The 24,763-nt window shown below is 41.9% G+C and overlaps 1 protein-coding gene and 1 pseudogene across 3 annotated transcripts in view; both read right to left on the bottom strand.

Moving 5' to 3' along the window:
* The window catches only part of far1 (fatty acyl CoA reductase 1), a 28,805-nt gene extending 12,862 nt beyond the window's left edge, over nt 1-15,943 (bottom strand). For both annotated transcript variants that reach the window (XM_080875785.1, XM_080875786.1), the window contains exons 1-3: nt 15,790-15,943; nt 1,383-1,484; nt 110-226 (exon numbers count right to left, since the gene is read on the bottom strand). In XM_080875785.1, the coding sequence (XP_080731911.1) occupies nt 110-226; nt 1,383-1,454 (189 nt within the window). In that variant the 5' untranslated portion in view covers nt 1,455-1,484; nt 15,790-15,943. The remainder of the gene's footprint in view (nt 1-109; nt 227-1,382; nt 1,485-15,789) is intronic.
* Nucleotides 15,944-20,804: 4,861 nt separating this feature from the next.
* Nucleotides 20,805-24,086, bottom strand: LOC308392182 (E3 ubiquitin-protein ligase CBL-like; annotated as a pseudogene). The gene has a single exon. The product of its transcript is annotated as an E3 ubiquitin-protein ligase CBL-like (transcript).
* Nucleotides 24,087-24,763: the final 677 nt, after the last annotated feature.

Raw genomic sequence — 24,763 nt, 5'->3', positions numbered from 1 at the left:
ATATGCAGTATAACATTTCTGTGCGCCATTTTTGTTCCATCTGCCAGCTACAGAAGAGCCTCAAAACCATTCATCACATCACACCATCCTCTCTTTGCCCATTACTCACCTTGCTGTTGACGATTTCGGAGATGCGGGCTTTAGGGCTTTGACCAGCTTTCGATCTGACCAGCACATAGACTGATCTGACTTCTGGACAGGACCTCAGCAGCTTCTCCAGCAGCACCTTCAATAACAAGCAAGCAAAATGACTCAGTTTGGACTGAGATTGTTACAACTGGTCAGTCCTGCTAAATCTTCACAAAAGACAAACTGATACAGAACAAAAAAGTTTTTTTTAGCTTCTCTCTTGTTTCAAAGAGGTTGCATATTTTATTAGGCAAAGATTTTGCACAAGAGTCCTCCTTATACAACTCCCACTTATGTGCGCTTGGTACTGGCACAAGGAGTACACTAGCTTGTGAACACAGTGAGGCTGACTTCGTGTCCCATCCCCATCTCAAACTGGGGTCTGTCACATGCAAGTTGAATCTGTTAAACACTACATGGTGGTTGACTAAGAGGCCTTCTGACTCTCCTCTAACAGCTTAAGTAAAGTGGAAGTAAGAAATTCAGGACATGACTCTTATCATCACCATGACTGCTATACAGTCACAAACCAAAAGCAGCTTAGAAATTGAATCCAATAAGCCCTAACAAACCAAAAAACTCAAACACTGTATATCATTCCAAACATATATATACACTACTAATGTGCAACATTTTTATTAACCATATAAAAACACAGTGATAATAAAAAGATCACATTCGAAAACGCTGAAAGATGTTTGAAGTTGGAACTTGAGATTTGCAATGCATTATGGGTTGAGTAATCATTTTCCTCTTGCCAAAAATTAGTTCTGTACACATTCTTGCACTTTTGCCTTCTTCCGGTTCCCTTTATTTTGAGGACCCAAATCAAATATTTTTGACTCACAGCTGCTCGGCTTGGTTTGACGCTTAAATCTTTTATATAAAAGTTGCGATGCGTCACTGGAGGAAATTAATGAGAAACTCACTTCTGGAACCAGAGCCTTTTAAAATGAGTGGTCACTGCTGAGCTCTATATTGCAAAATAGTAGCTGACAATAGAATTCGATGTGTTTGCATCATCACAAAACTGCAACACTGCAGTTCACTGGATGGCTGCAGTTGTGCAGAGACGTTCCAGCTGATGGAGAGTCATCGTGTGTGCCACTTCACTTTAACATACAACTCAAGTCAAGTGTGTGTAACATGCTTCAGACTGGAAACTCTCCAGATAGCCACTTTAAAGATTACCAAAGTTCATATTGCTGGGCTCAGTCCTGCTGGCTGCTAGATGATGAAAACCACAACTGTACCTTGCCCATGAAGCCGGTCGCTCCGGAGATCAGCACGTTTTTTCCTGCATAGTATTCTGGGATGTTCACCATGATGTCTGCAGTCTCTCAATACCACACGACCTGCATAGACATGATAAGAAAAAGATGAGTAAAATAAAATAAAGCTGTGTTCCAAGGACAGTGAAGTCCTACACAGACTCACATTTGAGGAACTTCAAGGTTGCCAAACCTGTTTTGTGCAAAATTTTAAATCAGCCTGTAACATCCGCTTCATTCTGGAAACACACCACATCAGGAAATGCTGCAAACATGAAAGTGATTCTGCACTTTAAAATCTAACTTCATTTTAAAGTCTCCAACATAGCAATGTGTAAAGTTTTTAAACATGCCTGTGCTTTTCTAAACTGGTTTGAAGTAGGTTTAGCTGGAGAACGGCAGCTGTAACTGAACCAGTCTGTATCCACAGCTTGACTGGGAGGGTTTCCCAGTTATTTTAGTATGTTTTGATTATTTAATGCTAAAAATAAGAACATGGTGGCTTCATCAATTATACAACTCTTTAAAGTAGAGACCAATTAAATGGTTTTCTTACTATAAATCAAAAGGAAGTAGTTGGACCTGGACAATTTTATATATTAGGAAAACAAAAGTCCAAAGCGCACAACTTTGCTGTCCTTGAAAGACCTCCAAATATGCAAATATAACTTTAACAAGCTGAATAATTTCCATGAAGTATAGGAACAGTATTGTTTATTTTTAGAATAGTGCTGTAATACCACTAACAAGGATTTCCCCAAGAACATAATGGTTCACAGTGAGTTTCTGACAAAATAATGAATTGATAACTGCATGTTATTTTATGTATTTACTCATTTTTTAAATGCACCAAATTATTAAATGATAATCCAAATATGAAACAAGTGTTCTGTGGCCTGGCTTATAAAACACAAACGCACACAAAATCAAATCAGCTGTCGATTGCAGCTCTAAACCCAAGTCTGCAAACACTGCAGTAGACAAAGCACTTTGATGTGTGTCAACTTTATCAGTCGCATTATTGGCTTTTATGAAGAATGACACCGTCCAGCTGATAACTGGCCACTAGGATAGATATTTCACATAATCATTAACGCAGGTGGTTTTCTCCCGTCGGCTGACTGGAGCCGATTATTGTACGGCACCGTTACAGAAATCCAAATCCTTCTCCAGTTTTACTATTAGGGTGTTGTACTGCTAGAACTTTATACCGTGCAGCGTGTCTGAAAGTGGCTTTCAGAACAAACTGCATTATTGTGAATATAATTCATATGATTTTATTTATTATGAAGCATTTTTAGTTGTGTGCATCGGTCTGCCTGTGTGATAACACACAGTAGCTGGCTTTAAATGAGATCAGAAGGTCAACACCGCAAGCTTCCCTAATTTCCACTGGGAAAATGATATATTTAGAGTGATGATAGGTCCATTCAACCAATAAACACACAAAATATAAGAAACTAATGTTTGGAAAGCTATTACAATTTTCTATTAGACTTATGTATACTCTAAGCCATTCATCCATCCTTACAGGAACAACAACCATGCAAATCGTTATCATGGTCTGCTCGTACTGACTTTATCTTTTATCCTTTCCTCTGAGCAGTTTCCGCCAGATCCAGAGTTATTTCTTTGCATTAAATGGCTTTCTAAAATTATTACAAAAATACACATAGCTGCAAATATAAACTGCAGGTTTCAGATTATCTCAGGTTGTTTAACCACTGTAGATTAAAGTGTATAAAGTTTTAAAAAAAGGGGGTAAACTAAGATTCCATGTTAGCTATCCAGCTCTTTTGTTCACATTGACAGTGCTAAAGGGCGATTCCGTGGTCATTCATGTTTGCATTTTGGCGCTATTGCCACTAGGGATGGCTATCGTTTAGGTTTTATCCGATACCAGTACCAAACTGGTACTTTTGAAACGGTACTGGTGCTTAAACGGTGCTCGAACCGGTGCTTAAAGAATGGAGAACACAAAATTGGTCCAAAAACCATGTCCAGCTGTTTTTAGTAAAAAGATAACGATGTTAGACTTTTCTGCAGCTATGGGGCATATATGGTATCACTCTTGGCTGGAAGCAGTGCTTAATCAATGGAAAAAACAAACTTTGTCCAAAAACCTCTCATGTTTAGCTGTTTTCCACTTTTTCTTTGGTCATTTTAGCCTTTTTGGCCAGGATGAAGGGAGTATCTGCCATCAAACAAGAAGACAGCCGCATGTAACTACGACGGTGTTTGCTAGTTCACCTTACATGCATTAATTTAATAACGTGGTTAGCCTACTCAACGTAAATTACACACGAACAACATTAAGCTACTCGCCCAGAGAAGAATGGCTGCTGCCATCATCATCCGTCATCATTTCTGCTACACTGGCAGGGCTAGGGGCCAGGACGCTACTCTTCGGGTTCTTGGGGGATGTTGCTAACTCCGGGTCCGATAACAGGCACCACACCCGCAGTAGATGTGCACGGTGTGAGGTCTCGCAGCAAGCTATCAAATACGGCGCATTTCTCGGCTTTTAACAAAATGCTATACGTCGCCATATGTTTAATCAGATTCGAGGTGTTACCTCCTTTGCACAGTATCACAGTATCACCTTAAAGCACTTGTTGCAGGCTGCTGAGTTTGCATATTTTGCTGTGAAGTACAGCCAGACTTTGACCGCTTCGGGCATTTTTAATCTGTAGCTCTGCTCTAAAAGAACATACGTACCTGGGCCCGCCTACTACGCTCGCAAAGGTAAAATGATTGGCTGGAATCCAAATTGTATGACATCTAAGGGAAAAAATTTTTAAAAAGCACCGAAATGTGCGCTGCTTTTCGGTCTGGTTACTACCGTTTACCCATCCCTAATCTACTGGTACCCATCCCTAATCGCCACACACGTAGTTACAGTTAAACTGGTTATTCAGGTTTGCACTGTCAGACTAGGACGGGGGTGGGCAACATCCTCCTCTATCTCGGTGTTGCCCGAGGAGAAATTGTAGCTCTACACTCTCCTATCTTAGTTTCCTTTCAGTTGTTATATAAAAGGTTTAAATTATACTCCAAGCATCTGGTAAACATTACAGATCGCTTTACAGGAGTCTCATTTCTAAACCAGATGGCTGGTTGCTTGAGAAAACAGCACATCACGACATGCAGCATAAACTGATTTATTACTTGAAAACTAGACACCAAGTCAAGGGCTACATTGACACCTTATTTTCATTGTCAGCTGGTGGAAAAATCCTGGTGGGCACAACGCTCACTGAATGCAAAGAGCCACTGCCACCAGCCTGAAGACTTAAACTGTCAGTGAATTCTGCTGCGATGCAGAGTAATAGCTCATACACAGCAGATGATTAAAAATATCAAACAAACATTAACTCTGGACACTGATTGCATAACTTTTGCTAACACGGTACTGCAGCTGCTGGGCTCTGGAGCTCATATGGACTGATGTGAGGAACAACTCCCCAGGTCCCACTGCTGTAGACGCTCTGTGGATCCCTGGCCAGTGCTGCAGATGCACAGTTTGCTGCATCACATCTTGTGCCAAGTGCCAAGCTCCAGCTGTACATCTGTCTGATCCCTGCTGCAACTAGGACCAAGTTTCACTATGTGAGCGCAAAACAGCACTCACACCAGAAAGAGATTATAAAAGATCTTTATTATAAATATCTATATTATAAAAACAGATATTTTAGTCTGATATAGCTTGTGGGTTATACTGGGCCTGAGACTGACCTTATTAAAAACATCACACAATGCCCATAATGTGACTGGCCTCCAAACTCAACTGAAAGGGGAGAGAAAGACTAGCTTAGACTAAACGCTGACAGGAAGCATGGTTCAAAAACTAGTTCTGTCAGGACCAATTTGGTCAAAAGTATTGTTACTGCATCTGCAATCATTTCTATAGCATGGTATTGCTCTGACCCCAAGTGATAAGTGGAAAGCTGAAAGGGGCATTCACACCATGTAACGTCCATGAAATTCAGCAGCTTGAAGCAATAACAGGGAAAATACGTTTTAATAACAGTAAAATACAAAAAAAACCAAACTAGGATTTAAACATGCAAGAATAAGAAATTTATTCCTTACTAATACGTTATTAGTAAGGAAAACTGTACAGAATATTAAAAATGCCACATTGAAAGGCCCACTAATGGGAGTAAATGACAACACTATTTGACATGAACCGAGCTTGATTATCTATTGTAGTGACCAACTGTCAGGGTAAGGCAAGCGGGAGCACATTAAGTCAGAAATAGCATGAAATGGAGAAGCTGGGGAAATTTGCCAACGGGATACACAAAAGGGTCTCAGCTGAGCCATCAGCTGATGTTACAATCAGCCTATCAGGACTGCGTGAACTCCATGAACTTTCAGAACCAAGGTTAAATTAAATTTTCGGTTTCAATATGGAAAATTGAAGCCGCTTGTCTCTTATCTTCTATTCAGCAAACCCAAACATCAGGTGTAGTTTATTAAACCTTTAGTCTGCACTCTAGACTATTATTCTCCCACCGTCTCAAACTCTACGTAAGATTTTATTGATAAGGTTATCCGATCATTCCCACGATGAATCTTACGATACGGAAAACACAAGCAGAAGAGGCACCGTCGCTTTGTGTGCATTTCTGTCATTTATCTACTTTTAGGATCCGTCTTCTTTCTGAGCTGATCCACAAGGTTCCAAATATGCAAGTGGGCTGTGCTCTTGCTGAGCAGTTTAACAATTTGCACAAACTTCAGTTTACACATTAATATTAAGAAAAAAAAATTAGCTTAAACATGTTTCAAGGAAGAAAACCAAAACAAAAAACACCCACAAAAGCTGTCAATGCATGAGGTCATTTGGGGAGGAAGTTGGGCTCGAGAGGCTGGAGCGTGTGCACGATGTCCGTGACACACCTAAACCCACTGGCAGTAAAAGTGGATGACACAAATGTGAAGCTATTTGACCGGCCAGCTACTGTTGTCATCTTTCACTTGTTGCTGACAGTAGTTGGCTTACCCCACAAAGCTAAGTCTGCCTTTTGAAGAAAACGAGCACCAGAATGTCAAGTTATTTAAAATGGTCACAGAACAGCCAACTGCTGGCTTCCTACGCCAGATTTCTTTTTTCTGTTTTGGAGAGGGTCAAAGTATCAAGTATCTGCATCAAGTTAAGAACACACATATCTGTGAGAGGATTATTTTGGATCAAAAGAGCAGAGGTAATGGGGACAACATAACTGCAGGTGTCCAGCAGAACAAACTCTTCAAACTCACACTGCAGAGCAACTTCGAAAACAGCAGTGTCACAGCTAAACTAAGGAGGACGTACATATGCTTAAACTGGATTATCATATGAATTAAAGTGTGTGGAAAATGTATTACATAACACTAAGATGGGTCAAACCAGTGGCCAGAAAAACAAAGTACCAGCTAAAGAACAGGAGCCAACAGGATCAGTATTCAATCATGCAAAGGTTATACAGGCCACAGAGTTTAGAAAGTCAGGAGGTGTGTCAGCCTACTCATCCTGGCATTTAAACCGCAAACATGCAAGACAATTATTCACATCACGCTGCTGTGTTATGGTGCTTTAATAACCAAGACTAGAACAACAAGCCAGCTGTATTAAACCCCCAGGTGCCTTCTGCAAGCATTTATTAATTCTGCTGTAGCTGTAGATTTGCCCCTTGTTTGTGTCTGTGTGCGAATAACCATCCTTCTAGTTTTTCTTGCTTTGTGTTTAGGGCCCTTGAAGGATCTGCAACATAAAAACTAAAGAGTGTTTAAGTGCCTGAGTAAAACCAAGTGATTTTACAAACCAGTAAATGTGGGCTATTCCACATTTAACTGTAAATGGTCAATGCAAAGCACCTCCTGAAAGATGAACACAAATGACCATGCTGATCATTGAATCGATCACTCATGTAGTGCAATCTGCAGCTAGTTACTGCACTCACTGATTCACTACATGCCTAAATTATCATTTGAATTTAGCAGTATATCCAGCAGCCAGTTTTTGTATACATTTTGCATGGTAGCCGACAGTTTGTAGGAGGGGGGGGGGGGGATTAAAAAATTTTTATGTCGAAGTCTGACCTTCAAAGTAGGGCTGAACGATATATCGCATTTGCGATAATATCGCGACATGATCAAGTGCAATTTTCTAACCGCAAAGGCTGCGATTATACTGCGATTATAAGGCTGTCCAAATTACTACCATATCCCAGAATTCATAGCGCGGCCCAGCCAAACTCCAGTTTCCAGCAATGGCGGCCGCTACTAAGTTTTAAAATTACTCATACTAATCTTTCTGGGTCACAAAATAAACTTTTAACATATTTTCAGGCGAGAAAGTAGTTGTGTAAACATCAAATATCTGCTCGGTTTATCAAGATATCCCATATTTGCAAAAGTGCTTCGACGTTTTCAGAGGCGTCTGCTACCCACCAGCTCGACAGCTAGCCGGGAGCTCGAGGATTACTGATGCGGCCGAGAACGGCACAACTCCCGGCACATCATTTTCAGATCACCGCGGAGTTTCGCTGCTCGGGTTAAACGTAATATATAAGTCACTTAGACAACCTAAAAATGTTATTGTTGGGCTTTTTTCAGTGTTTTGTTTGTTCGTGAGTAAATCGGTTTGGCTGAGATTAAAGTTATTAGATTAGATAAAATAAAACTTTATTAATCCCCCGGGTGGGTTCCTCCTTGGTTTTCACACAGCTGACTAAACGTCAAACAGAAAACTTATTAAACAGAAGTATGAGACAGTCGAGAATTTACACCAGTGTCTGGTTATATTTTAGATAGCAAGAAGCAGACGGCCGAGTTTATTAAACTCCACCGAGACAGCGGTGACGCTAATCAGAACTAGCCTTCTGATTAGCTAATCAGAAGGCTAGACCGTCCAATTTCACGCCTTTAAACTTTAAAGGCGTGTTTGTGTGTGTGTTTATACAATTGCTATTATGTTTGCACTTTATGTGTAATGTTACTGACTGCAGAGATCAGTAAGATGTGTGTATTTTTTATTTATTAGTTTTATTTATTTAATATTATTTTTTAATTGAATGACTGTCTAGTAGTTCACAGATGTCGAAAAACTGAGTGTGGTAAAGCCACTGATTTTTTTTATGTATATTTCTGCAATCTGCACATTGTACTGACTTTCATTTTAATGTTTACACCAGGGTTCCTTGTCAGCACTTTATGCTCAGATGTTTGTAAGCTAAAAATAAACTATTGTGTATGTTCAAATATACTGTTGTGATTGAAGAAGTTAAATAAAAATGTCAGTCATCAATTCATGCATCACCTCATGTCATCATAACAGAGGTCTGTCTTCCAGGAAAGAACAGTTTAAAATTAATGTAATATAGTATTGGCCATACTATATGATGTATTGCTTGTCTTTGTTTAATAATACAGAAGACAAAGACCTTAAAAAAATAATCGCATATCGCATCGCAATCGCAATATTGGGGCAAAAAATCGCAATTAGATTATTTTCCATAATCGTTCAGCCCTACTTCAAAGCACCTTCAAACTCTAAAGTCAACCAGCACAGACTAACCACTCAAAGCAGCAGTTGGCAAAGAAGTCGATTGTTGAGTGTGGTGGAGTGTAGCTTCACTTCCTCGTGAAACATAACCTGACAGCCGGTAAAACAGGTCATTGTTGTGTGGAGTTCTCTCACCAATGCTGGTGACGCCAACACTTTGAAGAGTTTCATATTACAAAGTCAGGTGACTGTTGTTTTGGTGCTATACAAATAAAACTACATAGAACATGTTCTATATGCCACATAAATATAAAACAATGATTCTTGTAAGTGGCTTAAGTCCTTGCTGCTACTAATAGGTCCTGTCTGCTTGGGGGCATGCCTGCCACCATCCACTGCAAGTAAAGGGCAAACCACACGGGCCTAGGCACTGCTCAGTGACCACCTGCCAGTGGTTGTCTCATATTCTGTTTTGCTTTGCACTTTTGTAAGTGTTTTCAGAAGAGTCAGAATCAACAATCACAAGGTTTATGGTGCTCTTTGTGAGCGATTCCACCTAGCATTAGACACCAACCTCCAGCAACCACTCCCCAAGTGGTTGAGGAGTAATTGAGGTGTAATTTTACAGTCACTTTTTGGCATCCAACCTGTTGGTTTCTCAAAAATAAAGACGCAAATCCCCATCCACTATACTAAAACTGTCATTTTTTTTTTAAATTTTATTTCTTTTTTAGTTCACCCAGCTCTATTGAAAAAACATTATCAAAGTGGCAGTATAGAATGATAGACCAAAATATAGACAAATACCAGCATGTGCCCACTTATAAATGGTATTTATAAGGATAAAAACCCCACCAGAGCCTACCTGGAAGCACTGCATGCTTCTTTTGGCCAATATATCCAGGGTTGGAGGAGGACAAACTTTTTTGGCTAATAGCAAGAATTGCTGTGAAGCTGCTTCACAGGCAGGAATCTAGTAATGCTCATGTTTCCTTGTGGTGCCTGGTCTATGATTATAGAGATGAGATAATTGAGAAAAACAAACAAGATGTGATTGTGAAGAAAAACGGGAGTGCAGGGGAGAGAGGGGAGGCATGTCTCTTAGCCTGACCAAAAAACAAACAAACAAAAAAGGATCATGCATGCATTAACCCCTTTAAAGCTGCAGAGAAAGTGTGCACATCACAGGAAAAAAAAAAAAAAAGACCCTGGAACAAAAGACTGTAAAAGCTTTCTCTCCCCGAACATATCTAGCATCCCACATACAGCTGCCCTTGAAAACTCATCAGCCTACACTGAAATACTCCCTCAAATCGTGTGTCTTCATGTGAATGAACAGAAAGCTCTGTCCCTGGATGTAGCCTTGCAGGGCCTGCTAAGGCGTTTGATCAAATGTTTGTGAAAGAGCTACTGAAGCCTACAGGCAGGCAGGCAGACAGCAAGTTGATCCCTGATGCTTCACTCTAAATAATTGATCAAATGCATTATAATGCCCCAACTGGGCACCTGTGGCTGAGGTTTAATTGTTTACAGACAGAGGAAGTCTAAGCTTTTGACAAATGCTCTCAGAGGAACAATCCACACCTGACTGATGTGAAACCCCACCTAATACCAAACAAGTGGGAGAGCGATAGATCTTTGAATTAAATGATAAAGCGTTACAGACACTAAAATGTATATATTCACAACACTAATCTAACCAAACTCAAAGATATTAGAGATGATAATAATAAAAATGTCATGATATGAAATGGTAATTCACTTTATTCATGCTTGAATCCTTAAAGATCCTTGCTTTAAATTTAATGAGAAAATCCTTTAGCGTTGCGATGGGTAGCCAACAAACGCTATAGTTTAATACATGTTTCACACGTTTGATCATGCTTTTATTGAAAGTGTGTTGACTGTATTATCTTTGGGTTTGTAACAGCCTCTGAGGCACAGAAAAAGGCAATTAAAAAGATGGTAACAATAGCTGGTAGGTTGTTGGGAATTGGATTACCAAGCTTAAAAAGCATTTATAAAGCAGCAAGGCAAATAATATTGTGATTGATGGGAGGCTTAATCCTCAGGCCATCAAATTTCTTAACAAATGAAACACGTAATTTGTCCAATTGGTTCTGGTTAAAATTATCCATGCGATGCAATGATAGTCAAAGTATTTGTATATTGTGTGCTTTCTGTCTTATGTTGATGTGATGCAATCAAATATCCAGACGAGGACAGATCTACCTACATTACACTGGGCTTAAGTTATTGAGTTTTGCTTTAGGATGCTGTAATGCAAGTCTGTGGCAACTACAAAACTTAACTGGTACAAAGAGAAGACAACACTTCGCTCCCGTTTAAGCTCAGCTGCACTGGTAAAGTTAAAAATTGTGTTTTCAACGCTCTCTGTGCATCAGACTATATAGCACTTATATTACAAGTCTGTTAACTTTGTATTATGACTAAAGGTCACTGAGGTAATCACCCAAAGAGTCCTTTGTGTGTCTTTTCTCTCTTATTCTCCATTTGTGGAATTTTTCATATATTTGTTCTCCTTTTGTAATGTTAACATTTTCTTTGTAATTTATTCATTTAATTCTGATTAGAGATTCTCTTTTTCCATTTCAGTTGCACTTGATTTCCCTGTAACTGTTCTATTTACCACATTTTATGTAGATTTTGCGGTTCAATTTTGTTTCACACGCTTAAACGTTAATACATTTGTTTCAAACGGAAAGTACTTTCAGTTAGCTCTCATTTTTGAATGTGCTAAATAAAATTTAGAGTAATACATTTAAATTAATTCAATTGAATTCATTTATATAACACCAAATAACAGCAAGAGTTGCCTCAAGGCACTTTATATTGTAAGGTAGTTCCAACAATAATACAGAGAAAACCCCAACCATCACAGGATCACCTATGAGCACGCACTTGGCAACAGGGGGAAGGAAGAATTCCCCTTTAACAGGAAAAAACCTCCAGCAGAACCAGGCTCAGGGGGTGGGGTGGGGCATCTATTGTGACTGGTTAGTGGTGAGGGGAGGAAGACAGAACAAAAGTCACACTGTAGAAGAGAGCCAGAGAATAATAACTAATGATTAAATGCAGTGTGGTGTATAAACACTGTGAGCAAAAAGATGCAAATTAAAGAAAAGAAAGTGCATCATGGGAAGCCCCCAGAGGCCTAAGCCTTCTGCAACTTATCTAAGGGACGGTCATCTGATCCAGCCCTATGATCTTTATCAAAAAAGGAAAGTTAAAAAGCTAATCTTAAAAACAGAGGGTTTCTGAATGGCCTGAAAGCTGATGCTCCCTCTTCTTGAAAGTAGTAATGAGTGAAGACTTAAGATTTAAGTAGGATACTTCCCCACACTAAAGACAGAATCATAAACTGATGCAAAAAGTAACAAAACAAACACACATCTCATGTGCAAAACATCTTCGGTGAGGACCCCCCCCCCCCCCATTCCCCGGAGTCTCCAGGCTTAAGCGAAACCTGGACACATGCAATTCATAGCCTGGGGCCTGTGCTTCGTACCGCGCTAAGTGAGTTAGCTGGATTAGATTGTTGACGATTTCGCGTGATCCTGGATCGTTCGGTTCCCCGAAGCCCATCCGGGACTTGCTGTCATAGCAACAGAGCCGTAAGCGTAAACCTGCTGGGGAGCAGGTTTACTTTATGTAAACAGGATTAGATCGTGGCCACGCAGGTATGTCCGCGTCATTCATACGAAAGCAACAGCGATATTCCACCACTGTTTCACCATAAATAAAAAACATCAATGTAACTAAAGATAATGCAGCACTTGATCCTTTTATTGATTTCACACAGATACATACAGGTCATTCCCTAAAAAAGGGAAATGTACTATTAACATTCTATTACATGTATGTGATTATTACAGATGTAATTCATATTTCAGAGTAGTAATTGTAAATTACTTCGTGTAATCAAGATGAGAGACCACGGCTATAAAAGCGAAGGTGGATTTGGGAAGTCTGTCGCAGTCATATCCTGTCCGTTTACGCGAGCAACCCATTGCGGAAGGTGCAAGATTGATAAGGAGAGTCCTCAGAATTCAGTGTATATTGCGGGACAGACAGGATCCTTTAGCTCAGCGCGACAGTGTGCTCATAGAGAGATATCGATTTTCCCGTGAGGGTATTATTCACTTAACCAACTTGTTGACGAGGGGGTGCAGGACCACCACCTGTCTTTTTTTTTTGCTCTGCCCTTTTCTTGGTTGCTGTTATAAACAAACAGATTATTCCAGGGTCTCTTTCCAAGAGACGACAAGCAATATAAGTGATAAATATTACCATTCTGTAGAATATTCTTATATTTCACTTTTACTTGTTCCCATGTTCTAGTGGGTCCTGTTGTGGCTCTAATGTGAAAGGGGATATAATATAACATATTATAATATAATGTAATATAATATTGGATAATATGGTGTGATATGATAAATCTACCCTACCGCCTACTGGTGTTGGCCAGAGGGGCCGATGGCGCAATATGGCAGCCTGGCTTCTGTCAGTCTGCCCCAGGGCAGCTGTGGCTACAACTGTAGCTTGCCTCCACCAGTGTGTGAATGTGAGAGTGAATGAATAGTGGCATTGTAAAGCGCTTTGGGTGCCTTGAAAAGCGCTATATAAATCCACTCCATTATTATTGTTATTATTGGATTACTTACGAGTTTGATTTGTCAGCAACTTTCTGCCAGCCCTCTCTCCTTGCTTTTGCAGCCTTTGCAGTGTTCCCTTGCGTTTTAATTAAACTCTGAAACTCCTGAAATCCCTCACTCAAGAGTTCTTGCTCTGCTGCCGAAAAATACCGAGCGCGCTCCTTCGCCATTTTCGCCAACCAATCAGCGGGTTGCCGATCACTGTTTCTGCTATCGATGCGTATCCCCTTTTACGGCACCCAGTGATCGCACATTACTTCATCCAGCTGTACTAATCGTCAACAGCAGGTGTGTTCGGGGAACCGGATTAGCGAGCTCACGGTTAGCGCGATGATTTGATCTTGGATGTTTCATTTGATCTTGGATGTAGTAAGCGACGTACGAAGCACAGGGCCCTGGTGTTTGCAGAAGACAACTGAAATAAAAACAATATCTCAGGCCAGTGTGACGACAACTTTAATCCTGTGCGTACATTTTTTAAAGCCCTTTACAACATCTTGAAAGCACCAGTTTAACGTCCAGTCTTCCGATTAGTTAACTGGTTTATGTGTTTGCATTTCTGACTGCATGTTTTTACACTTGAAGATGGACAACTGGGGTTAACATCGTTTTATTACATGGACAACATTTCTGGTGCTCCTTGGCAGTGCATTTTTCCTTAGCTAGCCAACAAATGAGCAACCACAAACAAACAAACAAACAAACAAAAAAAAGAAAAAAAAAAAGAAAGGATAGCTGGCTTCCCCTTTTGAAAAAGAGAAGTAAAACAAAGGCAAGTAAAGATTTAGCAGAAGTTTGTTTGCTAACAAACATACTTGATTTTATGATGTTGCACAAGTTATCTTGCAAGAGGGTGAGACTGCAGAGATGCTGAATGAAGCTTAACTGATAGAAACCCATTTTGTTTTTTCCATCTGACTTTTTGATTGTGTAGTAGCATCAATATCTCCAACTGACACCATCCTGGTCCCGTTTTTAAATGAAGATTCTACTAAATGTGCTTAATTGCAACTTTCAGTGATTTATACTGAACACAGATGTTGCGATAAAGAGGTTTGCCTTGCCATTTTGTTGCTGCTAGGCAGGTTTTTTAAGAATGTGTTCGTAGAGGTAGTGCAACTACCGGGGGGGGGGGGAATCATGAATCACTTGCTCGCTCTCTGGGGAGGCCAACAAGCATGCGTTGACTTAAAGTCCTGCAGGTGCAAATGCCAACAACGTGCTTATTCCAGTCAAAATCAACTTCCTGCCTGTAATTGTTGACAAAGCACAGCCATCTATGTACTAGCATTGCAGGTTAACTTAGTTTCAAACTAAGTATGCCAACCAAGTGGGAACAGAGCCAAATCCTAGAGCACTTAATAAACATTTTACACATGTGTGTGTTAATCATTGAGAGACAAACCTCTTCTGAAAGTTTATATTTGTAGGAGACCTCAGAAATATCTCTGAGGGGGAAAAATTCAATAAACCCTCTGATGATTGCAACAATTCCATTTTCTTTCAGTCAGCATGTCACCATAATCATCGTGATGAAGTAATTCTTTGAGATTTTACCTAAGCCAGTGTGTGTAATTAGAAAAAGCGTGAAAGAGGAGGGGGAATAAAAAAAGGCAGACTCCATTAGGTAGAGTGAGCAGTGGAGCCCGTGATTCTCATTACACACAGCTGCCTCAAATCATTATCACGGTCACCACTCACTCTCCATTTGCACAGTAGGCGACGATTAAACAGACCACGCAGACTAATGTTTGGCTGTGACTGCCTTTAATGTGATTAGTAGCAGAATCTGCGAGGAAATTAGAAGGTGTGCGCCTCAGCTAGAGCCTCGCCACAAATTAAGAGTCTCCTGTGCTGCTGAAGTAGTTCCCCCTTCCTCGTTTAAGTAGTAAAAACGAGGAAGAGTGGCCACCCCACAAGAAATGCTGCACGAGTTTCGCGGTGGCTGGCTGCCACGTTTGTGCGCGATGTGCGAGAAATGCCAGCAGAGTCGCAGCTGGTCCTCATATCTGCGTAATTTGTTGGAGTTGCGCTACAGAAGCCTCGAGCCACCCCTCCCTTCTCTGTGTCGCATCTCTGCCTACACGTTGACAGCCTGTCGCACGGGCACTTGAAGCTCTGAAACCCCGCTTACAGTTACAGGAGCACGAGCATACACGGACAGAGACGCACACAGGGGCGCGCGCGTGTCTCCACAAGGCGATTTGAAGCGTGTACGTACCAGAAATGTCGGCGCTTTTCCTCCCGGCGTGAAAACTTAGGAGAGAGTGTTGAAGTGAGGCGGGAAGCGAAAAGTAGCGAGTACCGCTACGAAAGACTGAGTGGAGCCCCAGCAGGAAGCCAGCGGAATAAATGAACCCCGTGACGTCAGGGACAGCGGTCTCGCGCACAGATAGGAAGAAGATGAGGTCTCACTCCTACCTGTTTCAACTACTCGGCCTACGGAGACACGAAAAGACTTTCGACTGAGACTTTTCTCCTAATTATGACTTACTATCGTTTAATTATGAGACAGAGGTCATTATTACCTGAGGCAAAACCTGCAAGGCTTTCTAAGCCTTAAATCATCAATTTATTAGGACATCACGTTCACAGTAACACTTTCGTAGAAACTGGAAGTATCCTCGTGGTACGTTAGATGAAGAAAAATGGCAGTAGCTAGGACTAAATAAGTTTTCTGTGCAAAACCTTTTGTTGTTTCAGCACCGTTGGTGTGAAACCACTTCATCAAATTTGCATCTTTAACATAGCAAAAGTGGGCGGAGTAAGCATCAAACAGTTCACCCTGAAAAGCATGGGCTGAGGAAAAGGAGACACAATCAGGTCATAACATTTTTGTAACTAGCGCATTTCTCAGGCGTGGGCAGTTAATTTCCCCAAGGGGCCTCGTGAGAAACTGGGACTGTTGTGGAGGGCTGCATCAAAACACAGAGCCCAGTTCAGCTCATATTAATGTTATCCTCCTTACTGTATGAGCTCATTGCTGAGGCCCTCCACAGCAGTCCTATTTCTCATCTGGCCCCTTGGGAAAATTAGTTCCTTGATAGAAACTGAAATATGATGTACTGCTGCAACAAAAACGGCAAAAGTGTGCAATCATATTTCTATTTTTGGAAATGGGTTTAATTGGTCCCATTCACTGAACCAGTGATGAGGTGGATAGGATGGTTTTAAAAGGATTAGATAATAAAAAAAAAAAAAAGTGGCATGTAGATGGGTGGTTCCCAGACTGCAAACACTATACTAGCTACATGTAGTTACATGTCTCCACTCTGGGTCACATGGCACACCTAACAAAGGCAGGTACTTTGAAATTCCTCACCCTGCCCAGTGAGGAAGGAAGCAGGGCCATTAAAAAGCCATGGAAGTTGTTCTAAAAGTGAGGAAAAGTAACATTATGCTGTCGTAGGCTGTCGATTTCATCGAGCCTCTTATTCCTAATGTAAATGCAAAACTCACACCAGTGTATAAGTACACTGCTCAGAAAATTAAAAGAATGCTCTGAAAACACATCAGATCGCAACTGGATAAAGAAAAAAAGATTATTCTGCATATCTATACTGATATGTACTGGGTAATGTGATATGAATGAAAGGATACCACATCGTTTGATGGAAAAGAAAATGATCAGCCTATAAAGGGCTGAAATCAAAGAGAAAAAATGATGTGGCAGGCTAATCCATTTTGCCAAAATTTTATAGTAGCAGCTAAAAATGGTACTCAATAGATTGTATGTCCCCCAGGTGTTTGTATGCATGTGTGACAATGTCAGGGCATGCTTCTAATGAGACGATAGATGATGTCCTGGGGATCCTCTCCCAGATCTGGACCAGCATCACTGAACTCTTGGACAGTCTGAGGTGCGACCTGGTGGGGTTGGATACTACGAAACATATTGTTCCAGAGTGTTCTGTTGGATTTAGGACAGGCGTCTGAGGGCCACTCAGTGGTAGTAATTCCTTCATCCTCCAGGACTTGTGTGTATACTCTGGACTGGACGGTGGTCTGTCTGATGTGCAGTGCAGGAGTCTGTACTGTCTCCATTCCTGTTCACCCTGTAAACCTCAGACTTTCAGTACAACGCCTGGTCATGCCAACTAACGAGATAATATGACAAAGTGTTGGAGTGCTTGGAAGTATTAGTGATGAGCATAAGAAAGAATACAGAGCATTAGTAGGTAATTTGTGGAGTGGCCTGAAAGGAATCATCTGGTTATGTGTGTGAATAAGAACAGAAACGATGACTGACTTCAACAGGAAGAGGACAGCTCTATGACCCGTGTCTATCCTGACACAGGATGCTGATGTAATGTTTGAGTACAAGCACTGGGGCCTCCACATTAACAACTGACTGAACTGCAACACCAACACAGATACTGTGTATTTCCTATGAAGCTGAGAGTCTTGTGTGTGTGCAGTAAAATTGAGATTTTCCATTAGTCATGTATGCAGAGTGCAGTGTGCTGGAGCTGGTGACACTGTGGACTCTCATCTCTCTCCCTCTTTTCTCCTCTTAAAGCAGACAGTGTTCTGAAACTTTTAAAGCTCTGCAGAAAGACTTGAGAACTGTTGCGCAGCACCACTTAAAAAAATTACTCCTTGGAAGCACAATATGAAAAAAAGAGGGATGTCTTGAGACATTTGGACACTAACCTCTGTCATATGTGGTCATTGTTAAATAATACACCAATCATCAGATAGCTTTATATTTCTAAATATAAAAATTTGGTGAATCTGATCAAACAGATTTTAAGTAAAAGAGAAATGCAAACAAGTTTCGTAACTTTTCCCTAAACAAAATGTACAAAAATGGGCTGATATCAGACAGAGTAGCCATCTGAATACACTTTGACTTTTATACTTCGACCAAGGAAACAAGAAAGGAGGACGAAACAGTAAAATATGCCACTGTGTTACCTGATTTTTGTGTTTTTCTTTTACATAAATAAATGTGCACTGTAAATGATTGCAGAGAAGGCACAAATCAGTGCACAAGGAAAACAAATATCATCAGAATTCAGGAAATGAAGTGTTTGAAGGTCAAAGTTTCCTGGGGAACATCCAAAAGCTACGCTCATTCTTCCCTATTCTGCCTGCACGCTGCAGAGAAAACAGGTTAGCTTAGTTGTATCTACTGAAACCCAGAGCTAAACTAGCACTCTTACGCTGAAATAATACAAAATGGCCCCATGTTAAGTTAACAAGGACATAATAGTAGATCATCAGAAGCAAGAGACTGTGCTTTTGTTTAGCTGGGTGGACAAACTAGTTTAACAGAGATTTGTTTCATTCTGGATGAATACTGAAAGAGTAGTGTTCCAGCTCCAATATTACTCATAGACTACATTATTAAAGATATACCTTGTATACTTATAGTACAAAAATTAGAAGCTAAATGTACAGAATCACAGGCAGCAGGCTCCAGATGCAAGAGCAGGGCATGAGCAGTCCTAACAAAAGAGAAGGATCTGAAATTTTTTTCCATACTTTACACAATATAAGCCAAGAGTTTACAGAAAGGCTTACATCTGCAATATCCATATTCATGAAAGAATCAAAATCTAAGTAGAACATATGGGAGTCTGGTGTGTATGTGTGGAGAGGTTTGGAGATATCACATTTATTTGTGGAAAAACACGGGCTCTTAATGTGGAAATCAAAGAAAGAAAAAAAATCAGCATCAGTCCACGGTATGATCATGTGGGGATCAGCCTCTTAGCATTTTCCCAGTGTGGGTGGTTTGGTGGGTGCATGTGTGTGAAAGAGTGTTATGTGCTGCCAAACACAAAGCAGGCAACATTTCGCCCTCTAGTGTTCACGGCTGTGTTTGGACTTGATTCCAACGTGCAAATAACTGAGTGCTGCTCAATGAAAAGTACATAGATAGATGAGAAAAGGTCACAAAGTATTAAGGTACTTGTGATTTTTTGGGATTTTTTAAACTTAAATATTTGGATTCTCTTTGTATTACATAGTGTTATAGTGTAAACATATACAAAACATATAGCATAAATGCATGCATGTGCAATAAAACTAGCAGACCTAAAACCCCTGATTATTTTAACAAACATATAACCATTTACTTGTTTGATATCACTAAACAATATGTATACTTCACGCTTATTTACATATCTGAACGTGTATATCAAACACACAGTTGTTGTATTCACATTTCGGCATGGTGATGCTGCTAATCCATTTTTATGCCACTGTCATTGCACAAAACAGGTGTTTCTCTGTTCTTTTGTGTTACACTGGTATCTCTCTTTTGAATACAATTACACAGTGCTTTATATTTGAATTTGCAACCCATGTAGATGAGCTAAAGTTAGAGGGCGGGACAACAATTGGATCAAAGCAGGTATATCTTTAGTATCATATGTAGCAGTTTTTACTCTTTCTCTGTTATGACAAAAATCTGTAATCATAGAGCCAGTTTCATGTATGAGGGGACAGGGTTCAAGATGTGCTTGAAAATCATGTTCAGATCTTTTTAAATTACTGACTTCATACACTTAATTACTTTTGGATCAAATGGTGATTCCCCCTTGGAACTGTAGCTAATAAATCTTGAACAACAGTTACTTTTACTGGAAGTTAAAAACTAGGATGAAGCGATGACTTCAGAATTGAGCTATACGTGGCGCCGACTCTTAGCTCAATTACTTTAGATTCATAGAGATATTATCTTATCGTTAACTGTATTACTGTGCCAACACAGTATATTGCTGCCAAACAGACCTATCAGATCTGCTGAGGTACGTGTCCCTGTAGCATGAAGCTACATTTCTGAGAAAGTGTATGCTAGGCTGAGGCTTCCATGGGTGGGCAATTCATTCTCCAAAGGGGCCACATGAGACACTAGGACTGTTGTGGAGGGCTGCACCAATACGCTGAACTTAGTTCTGCTCATTATTGCTTAGGCTATGCTGTAGTGTATAGAGTTAAGATGAAGCTTTCTATTTCTACGCAGTGTTACTGAGCCATGACTTCATGTTGTAGCTATGAACTGTCACCAGGGGACAGTATCAGACAATATTTCCAGCCACCTGTTTCTGTTTTTATTGGCTCTAGCTTAGCTCTTGCCCCAGAGAAAACAGAAGTCGTAGCATATGTAATACTCTGATAAATATCAGTGGTATTTATTTTGTTTTCATGAGAATAAGTTAAAGAGAAAATAATTGTTCATGGTGAGGTTAAGAGTGGTATAAATATGTGATATAAATGTTTGTATTAAAATGCATAAATCGTGTGTGAAAAAATCAGTTATGTTAAAAAAACATAATTTCATGGAATGTGAATGTCTGTTAAAAGAGAGGAGGTGTAACTTGTCTTATATGCTACGTCACGAGAGGTCATGACTTGCAGATGACTTCCGGGGGAAAGAGACTCGGGAGGAAGAGAGGAGAAAAAGGAGGATTACTAAAATGGCATAGACGAAGCACGGACTTCGGGACTGCTTATGTCACCAAAGTTGTTCGGCAACAACATATCACCCGTCTGCGGACTTCCCGGTAATCATTCGGAGCGTTTGAGCCGGGCTTCCCGTATCTTTTGTGCTTGGCTAAGCACGAGGCACGTTTGGCTACGTTGGCTAGCTGGAGCTAGGCTAACGCCACGGTCCTGGCTAACGGAGATTCCGCCGGAGCGAAGAGACGGAGGTTGAGAGTTGTCTCGGGAGAGAGTCGCTAACCGTGGATGATTTGCTGCTATCTAAGGAACCGGAGATTCGTTGCTCGCTGCCGCGAGTGGAGACGGTTGCTACCACAACGAGCGAGTTATTCATCGGAGGAGGTGGAGACATCACGGATACTCGGAGGTATTGTTGTTATTATTAAGAGCTCCAACTAAAGCGCGCCAACAACAAAAATAAACTAAGAGTGCACTCTGGGGAAAGAATAACATTGGACAGGTTAAGGGAAAAAATACTAAAATCTATCCCCCGGGGGTTTATTGTATGTTTTGTATATGTGTTTTTTTCATGAAGAAAAAAAGGGTTGGATGTGAATTTCCTGCAATTGTTTAATACATTTTCTAACCCTGAGATCCTGTGTTGGGTTTATTGCATGATGTCTTATCATTTGAGTATTCACATGTATTAGCCTTAATCGGTTAAGTGTATTTCCTTAGCCTCCGCTTGTCTGTGTAGACACGAGAATCATATGAACCTTAGACTGATATTTATTTTTCGAGATGTATCTTTTATCACAGAATGTTTAAGTAGAGTCAAGACTGCACCCGAGGGCATAAGGGGGGAGTCTTGTCACACGAGCCGGTGGTAAAAGTGTTACATTTTTGGGGGCTCGTCCGGGATCGCCGCCTGCTACAAACATACTGGGATCTACTGCAGAGTCTATGTTGAGATTGCTGAAGGCTGCAGAAGGGCCGCCGATATCTGACAGGGCTCTTCTGGCGGGGGCAGGAGGGACCACTGGTCTGGGAAAGTCATACTCGTAAACATCCTCCACACTGGCCTCCTCCTTTTTGTCCTGCGGAACAGCTGAATGCTGAGGATGGTAGCTCAGAGTTCTGCGTCGTCTCCGACGAGCCGGCCTGGGCCTGGATGTTACACATGGATTCGTAATCCTGGGGGTCCTCAGAGTCTCTGTCCCCGACCTCACTGCCGGAAGGTCTGAGCATGTTTGTTGATCTGCCGGTATTTCTAACAACCCAAGATCTATATTTTTCCCTTAAAGACAGCGCCATATAGCCCTGTTGTGGTGGGGCCTTCGTTGCAGGGCGTGGCACCATGTAGTTTGCTGCCCAGGCTGGCTGGTCCAGGGTGGAGGGGAGGGGTCTCCTTTCGAGTCTGGATTCCTGGCCGACCAGGGAGGGGCGCTCCGGTGGGGGAGGAGGGGGAGGCTCTCTCAGTGCTGGAGGCAGAGGTAGAGGCTTGTCCCTGTGAGTGGCTACCATTTTGACTGTGGCTCCCTGACTCAGTGCACTATGGGAGGTGGAGGACCTCTGCTGTAAGAGGTCCAGTCGCAGAGGCACCGGAGGCAGCTGAGACACTGGAGACGGAGGGCGCTCCACTTTGGTGCAGGCCAGCCTGATCATGATAAGTTGCTGGTCTTCCAGCCGATCATCCTTTTCCTCTTCCTTGCCTGCGGCTTCTGCTCTGCTCGACCCCTGGAAACCAGCAAAGGAAGCCCCAGTGGCCTTCGGGTGAAAGGGGTCCACTACAATAGGCTCTGTGCCTTTAATCTCACATCGGCTAAACGGGCAGCCCTGACCCTCCGATTCCTGAGTAACTTTGATGTGGTCCTGTGGAGACGGTTCACACAACCCTGTAAGGTCTGGGTTCCGTACACGGCCATCTGGGAAAAGATAGAATCCCTCTCTGTATCCATCAATGAGTGCTTGGAAGAGTGGTTTGTTATGCGGGATGGTCTGTAGGATGTTCCCATCATCTGTCACATAGCCAATTACCCACTGGCCCAGCCGAGTGCAGCTCAGCCTGAAGATATAGCTGCCAGGTATGCGGATGAACCTGTGCAGTCGAGCCTTCATCTCATCATAGGTTAAGAAGGCTATATAACCAGGGTGTGTAACAGCCAGGCTGTTCCAGTTCCTTAGAAGAGATGACCATGGCTGAAAGAGCCTTGTAAAGATGTCAAACTCGAAGACGGAGATGTAGTCGTTACAGGTGAGGTCGATAGTGGATTTGAGCGCCATGGCCTCCAGACCTGAGCTAATAGGGTGAAACTCATGAAGAGCCTGCCGAAATGTCCTCCATGGCACTATGGTCTTGTCCCCGAATGACCTTCTCCAGAATTCAGCAGCATCAGCTTTGGTAATCCTGAAGTTGTCGCCCTGAAATAGGCCATTGGGGAAGATGGCTTTTAACTCCGCTAGCATGTGACTGAAGATCAGAGATAGCTTGGTAAGGTTTTGCCTGGGCTGGGAGTTCTCCTCGTACATCCTCTTCTTGGCCTCCTTAAAAAGACTCATGGTCTGCTTCGTCTTGTTCGTCAAGTTGTCGATGACCACGCGGAAATACTCGTTCTCGCCGAGGATCTCTATTTTGCCCTCATACCTGGACAGAATGGTGCGTAAATGCTGGTAGGTATTCGGCAAAAGATCCGGGATGTAGGGCAGATTGCTCTTCAACGCCACCTTGGGGTTCTCGCACAGATGCACCACCTTATCCATGAGTTTCCAGCATTTTTCCACCATTTTCTTGTCAACCACTGCGGGCTGGTGAGGCTGGAGAGCTTGCTGGTGAGGCTGAAAGGCGTCCTTCATCAAGCCGATGAGACCGGCGCCCCTTCTCGGATTTCCGGCCATTAATTCGGTTGGTGACAGGGGGTTAGCCCGGGGCTCTTCTGGGGGTGGGTGGCTGACAACCTGACAAAACTGACATTTATCCAGTGACAGCTTCAGTCCTTCGTCCTTTAGACGGTCAAGCACCTTCAGCAACCGGATCTCATGCTCCTCAAGCGTGGCTCCAAACACAATGAGATCGTCGAGATAGACCAACACCTCAAGCAAGTTCATGTCTCCAACAGTTTGTTCCATTACCCGCTGAAATGTGTAGCGGGAGCCCCTGTCACTCCCTGTGGCATTCTTTCAAATTGGAAGAATCCAGCCGGGCAAATGAAAGCTGTCTTTTCCTTGTCGGAGTCTGCCATGGGCACTTGATAGTATCCACTCCGAAGGTCAAGCACACTGAACCACTTGCTTCCACTGAGACATGCCAAAGCATCTTCAATTCTTGGCACCGTGTATTGGTCGGGAGTGGTGCGGCGGTTTAGGGTCCGAAAATCCACACACATCCTTATTTTCCCATTCTTCTTTCTCACGACCACAATGGGTGAGGCATAAGGACTGCGTGACTCTGTAATAACACCAGCAGTTTTTAGCTGCGCTAGATGCTGTCTCAATGCCTCTACGTCAGCAGGTGGCAACCGACGAGACCTCTCCCGAAATGGTTTGTCCTCTGTGGTTTTAATAGTGTGCTGGGTGCTCTTACTGCATCCGACATCAAACTCATGCAGAGAGAAAACTTCACTCGTTATGCTCAAGCTTTTCCAACAAAAGACCAGAGAGCCTCTACGGTTGCAAAGGTGTTGCTGGAGAAGTATTTCGTTCATTACGGACTGCCACGGAGGATGCACAGTGATCAGGGCAGAGATTTTGAAAGTCGTCTTGTTCATGAAGTGTTGAGTTCGCTTGGAGTTGAAAAGTCAAGAACG

The sequence above is a fragment of the Rhamphochromis sp. 'chilingali' genome, assembly GCF_963969265.1.
Source record: "Rhamphochromis sp. 'chilingali' genome assembly, chromosome: 2".
Lineage (NCBI taxonomy): Eukaryota > Metazoa > Chordata > Actinopteri > Cichliformes > Cichlidae > Rhamphochromis > Rhamphochromis sp. 'chilingali'.
Note: the sequence above shows the minus strand (reverse complement) of the source record. Positions and strands in the feature narration are given on the sequence as shown.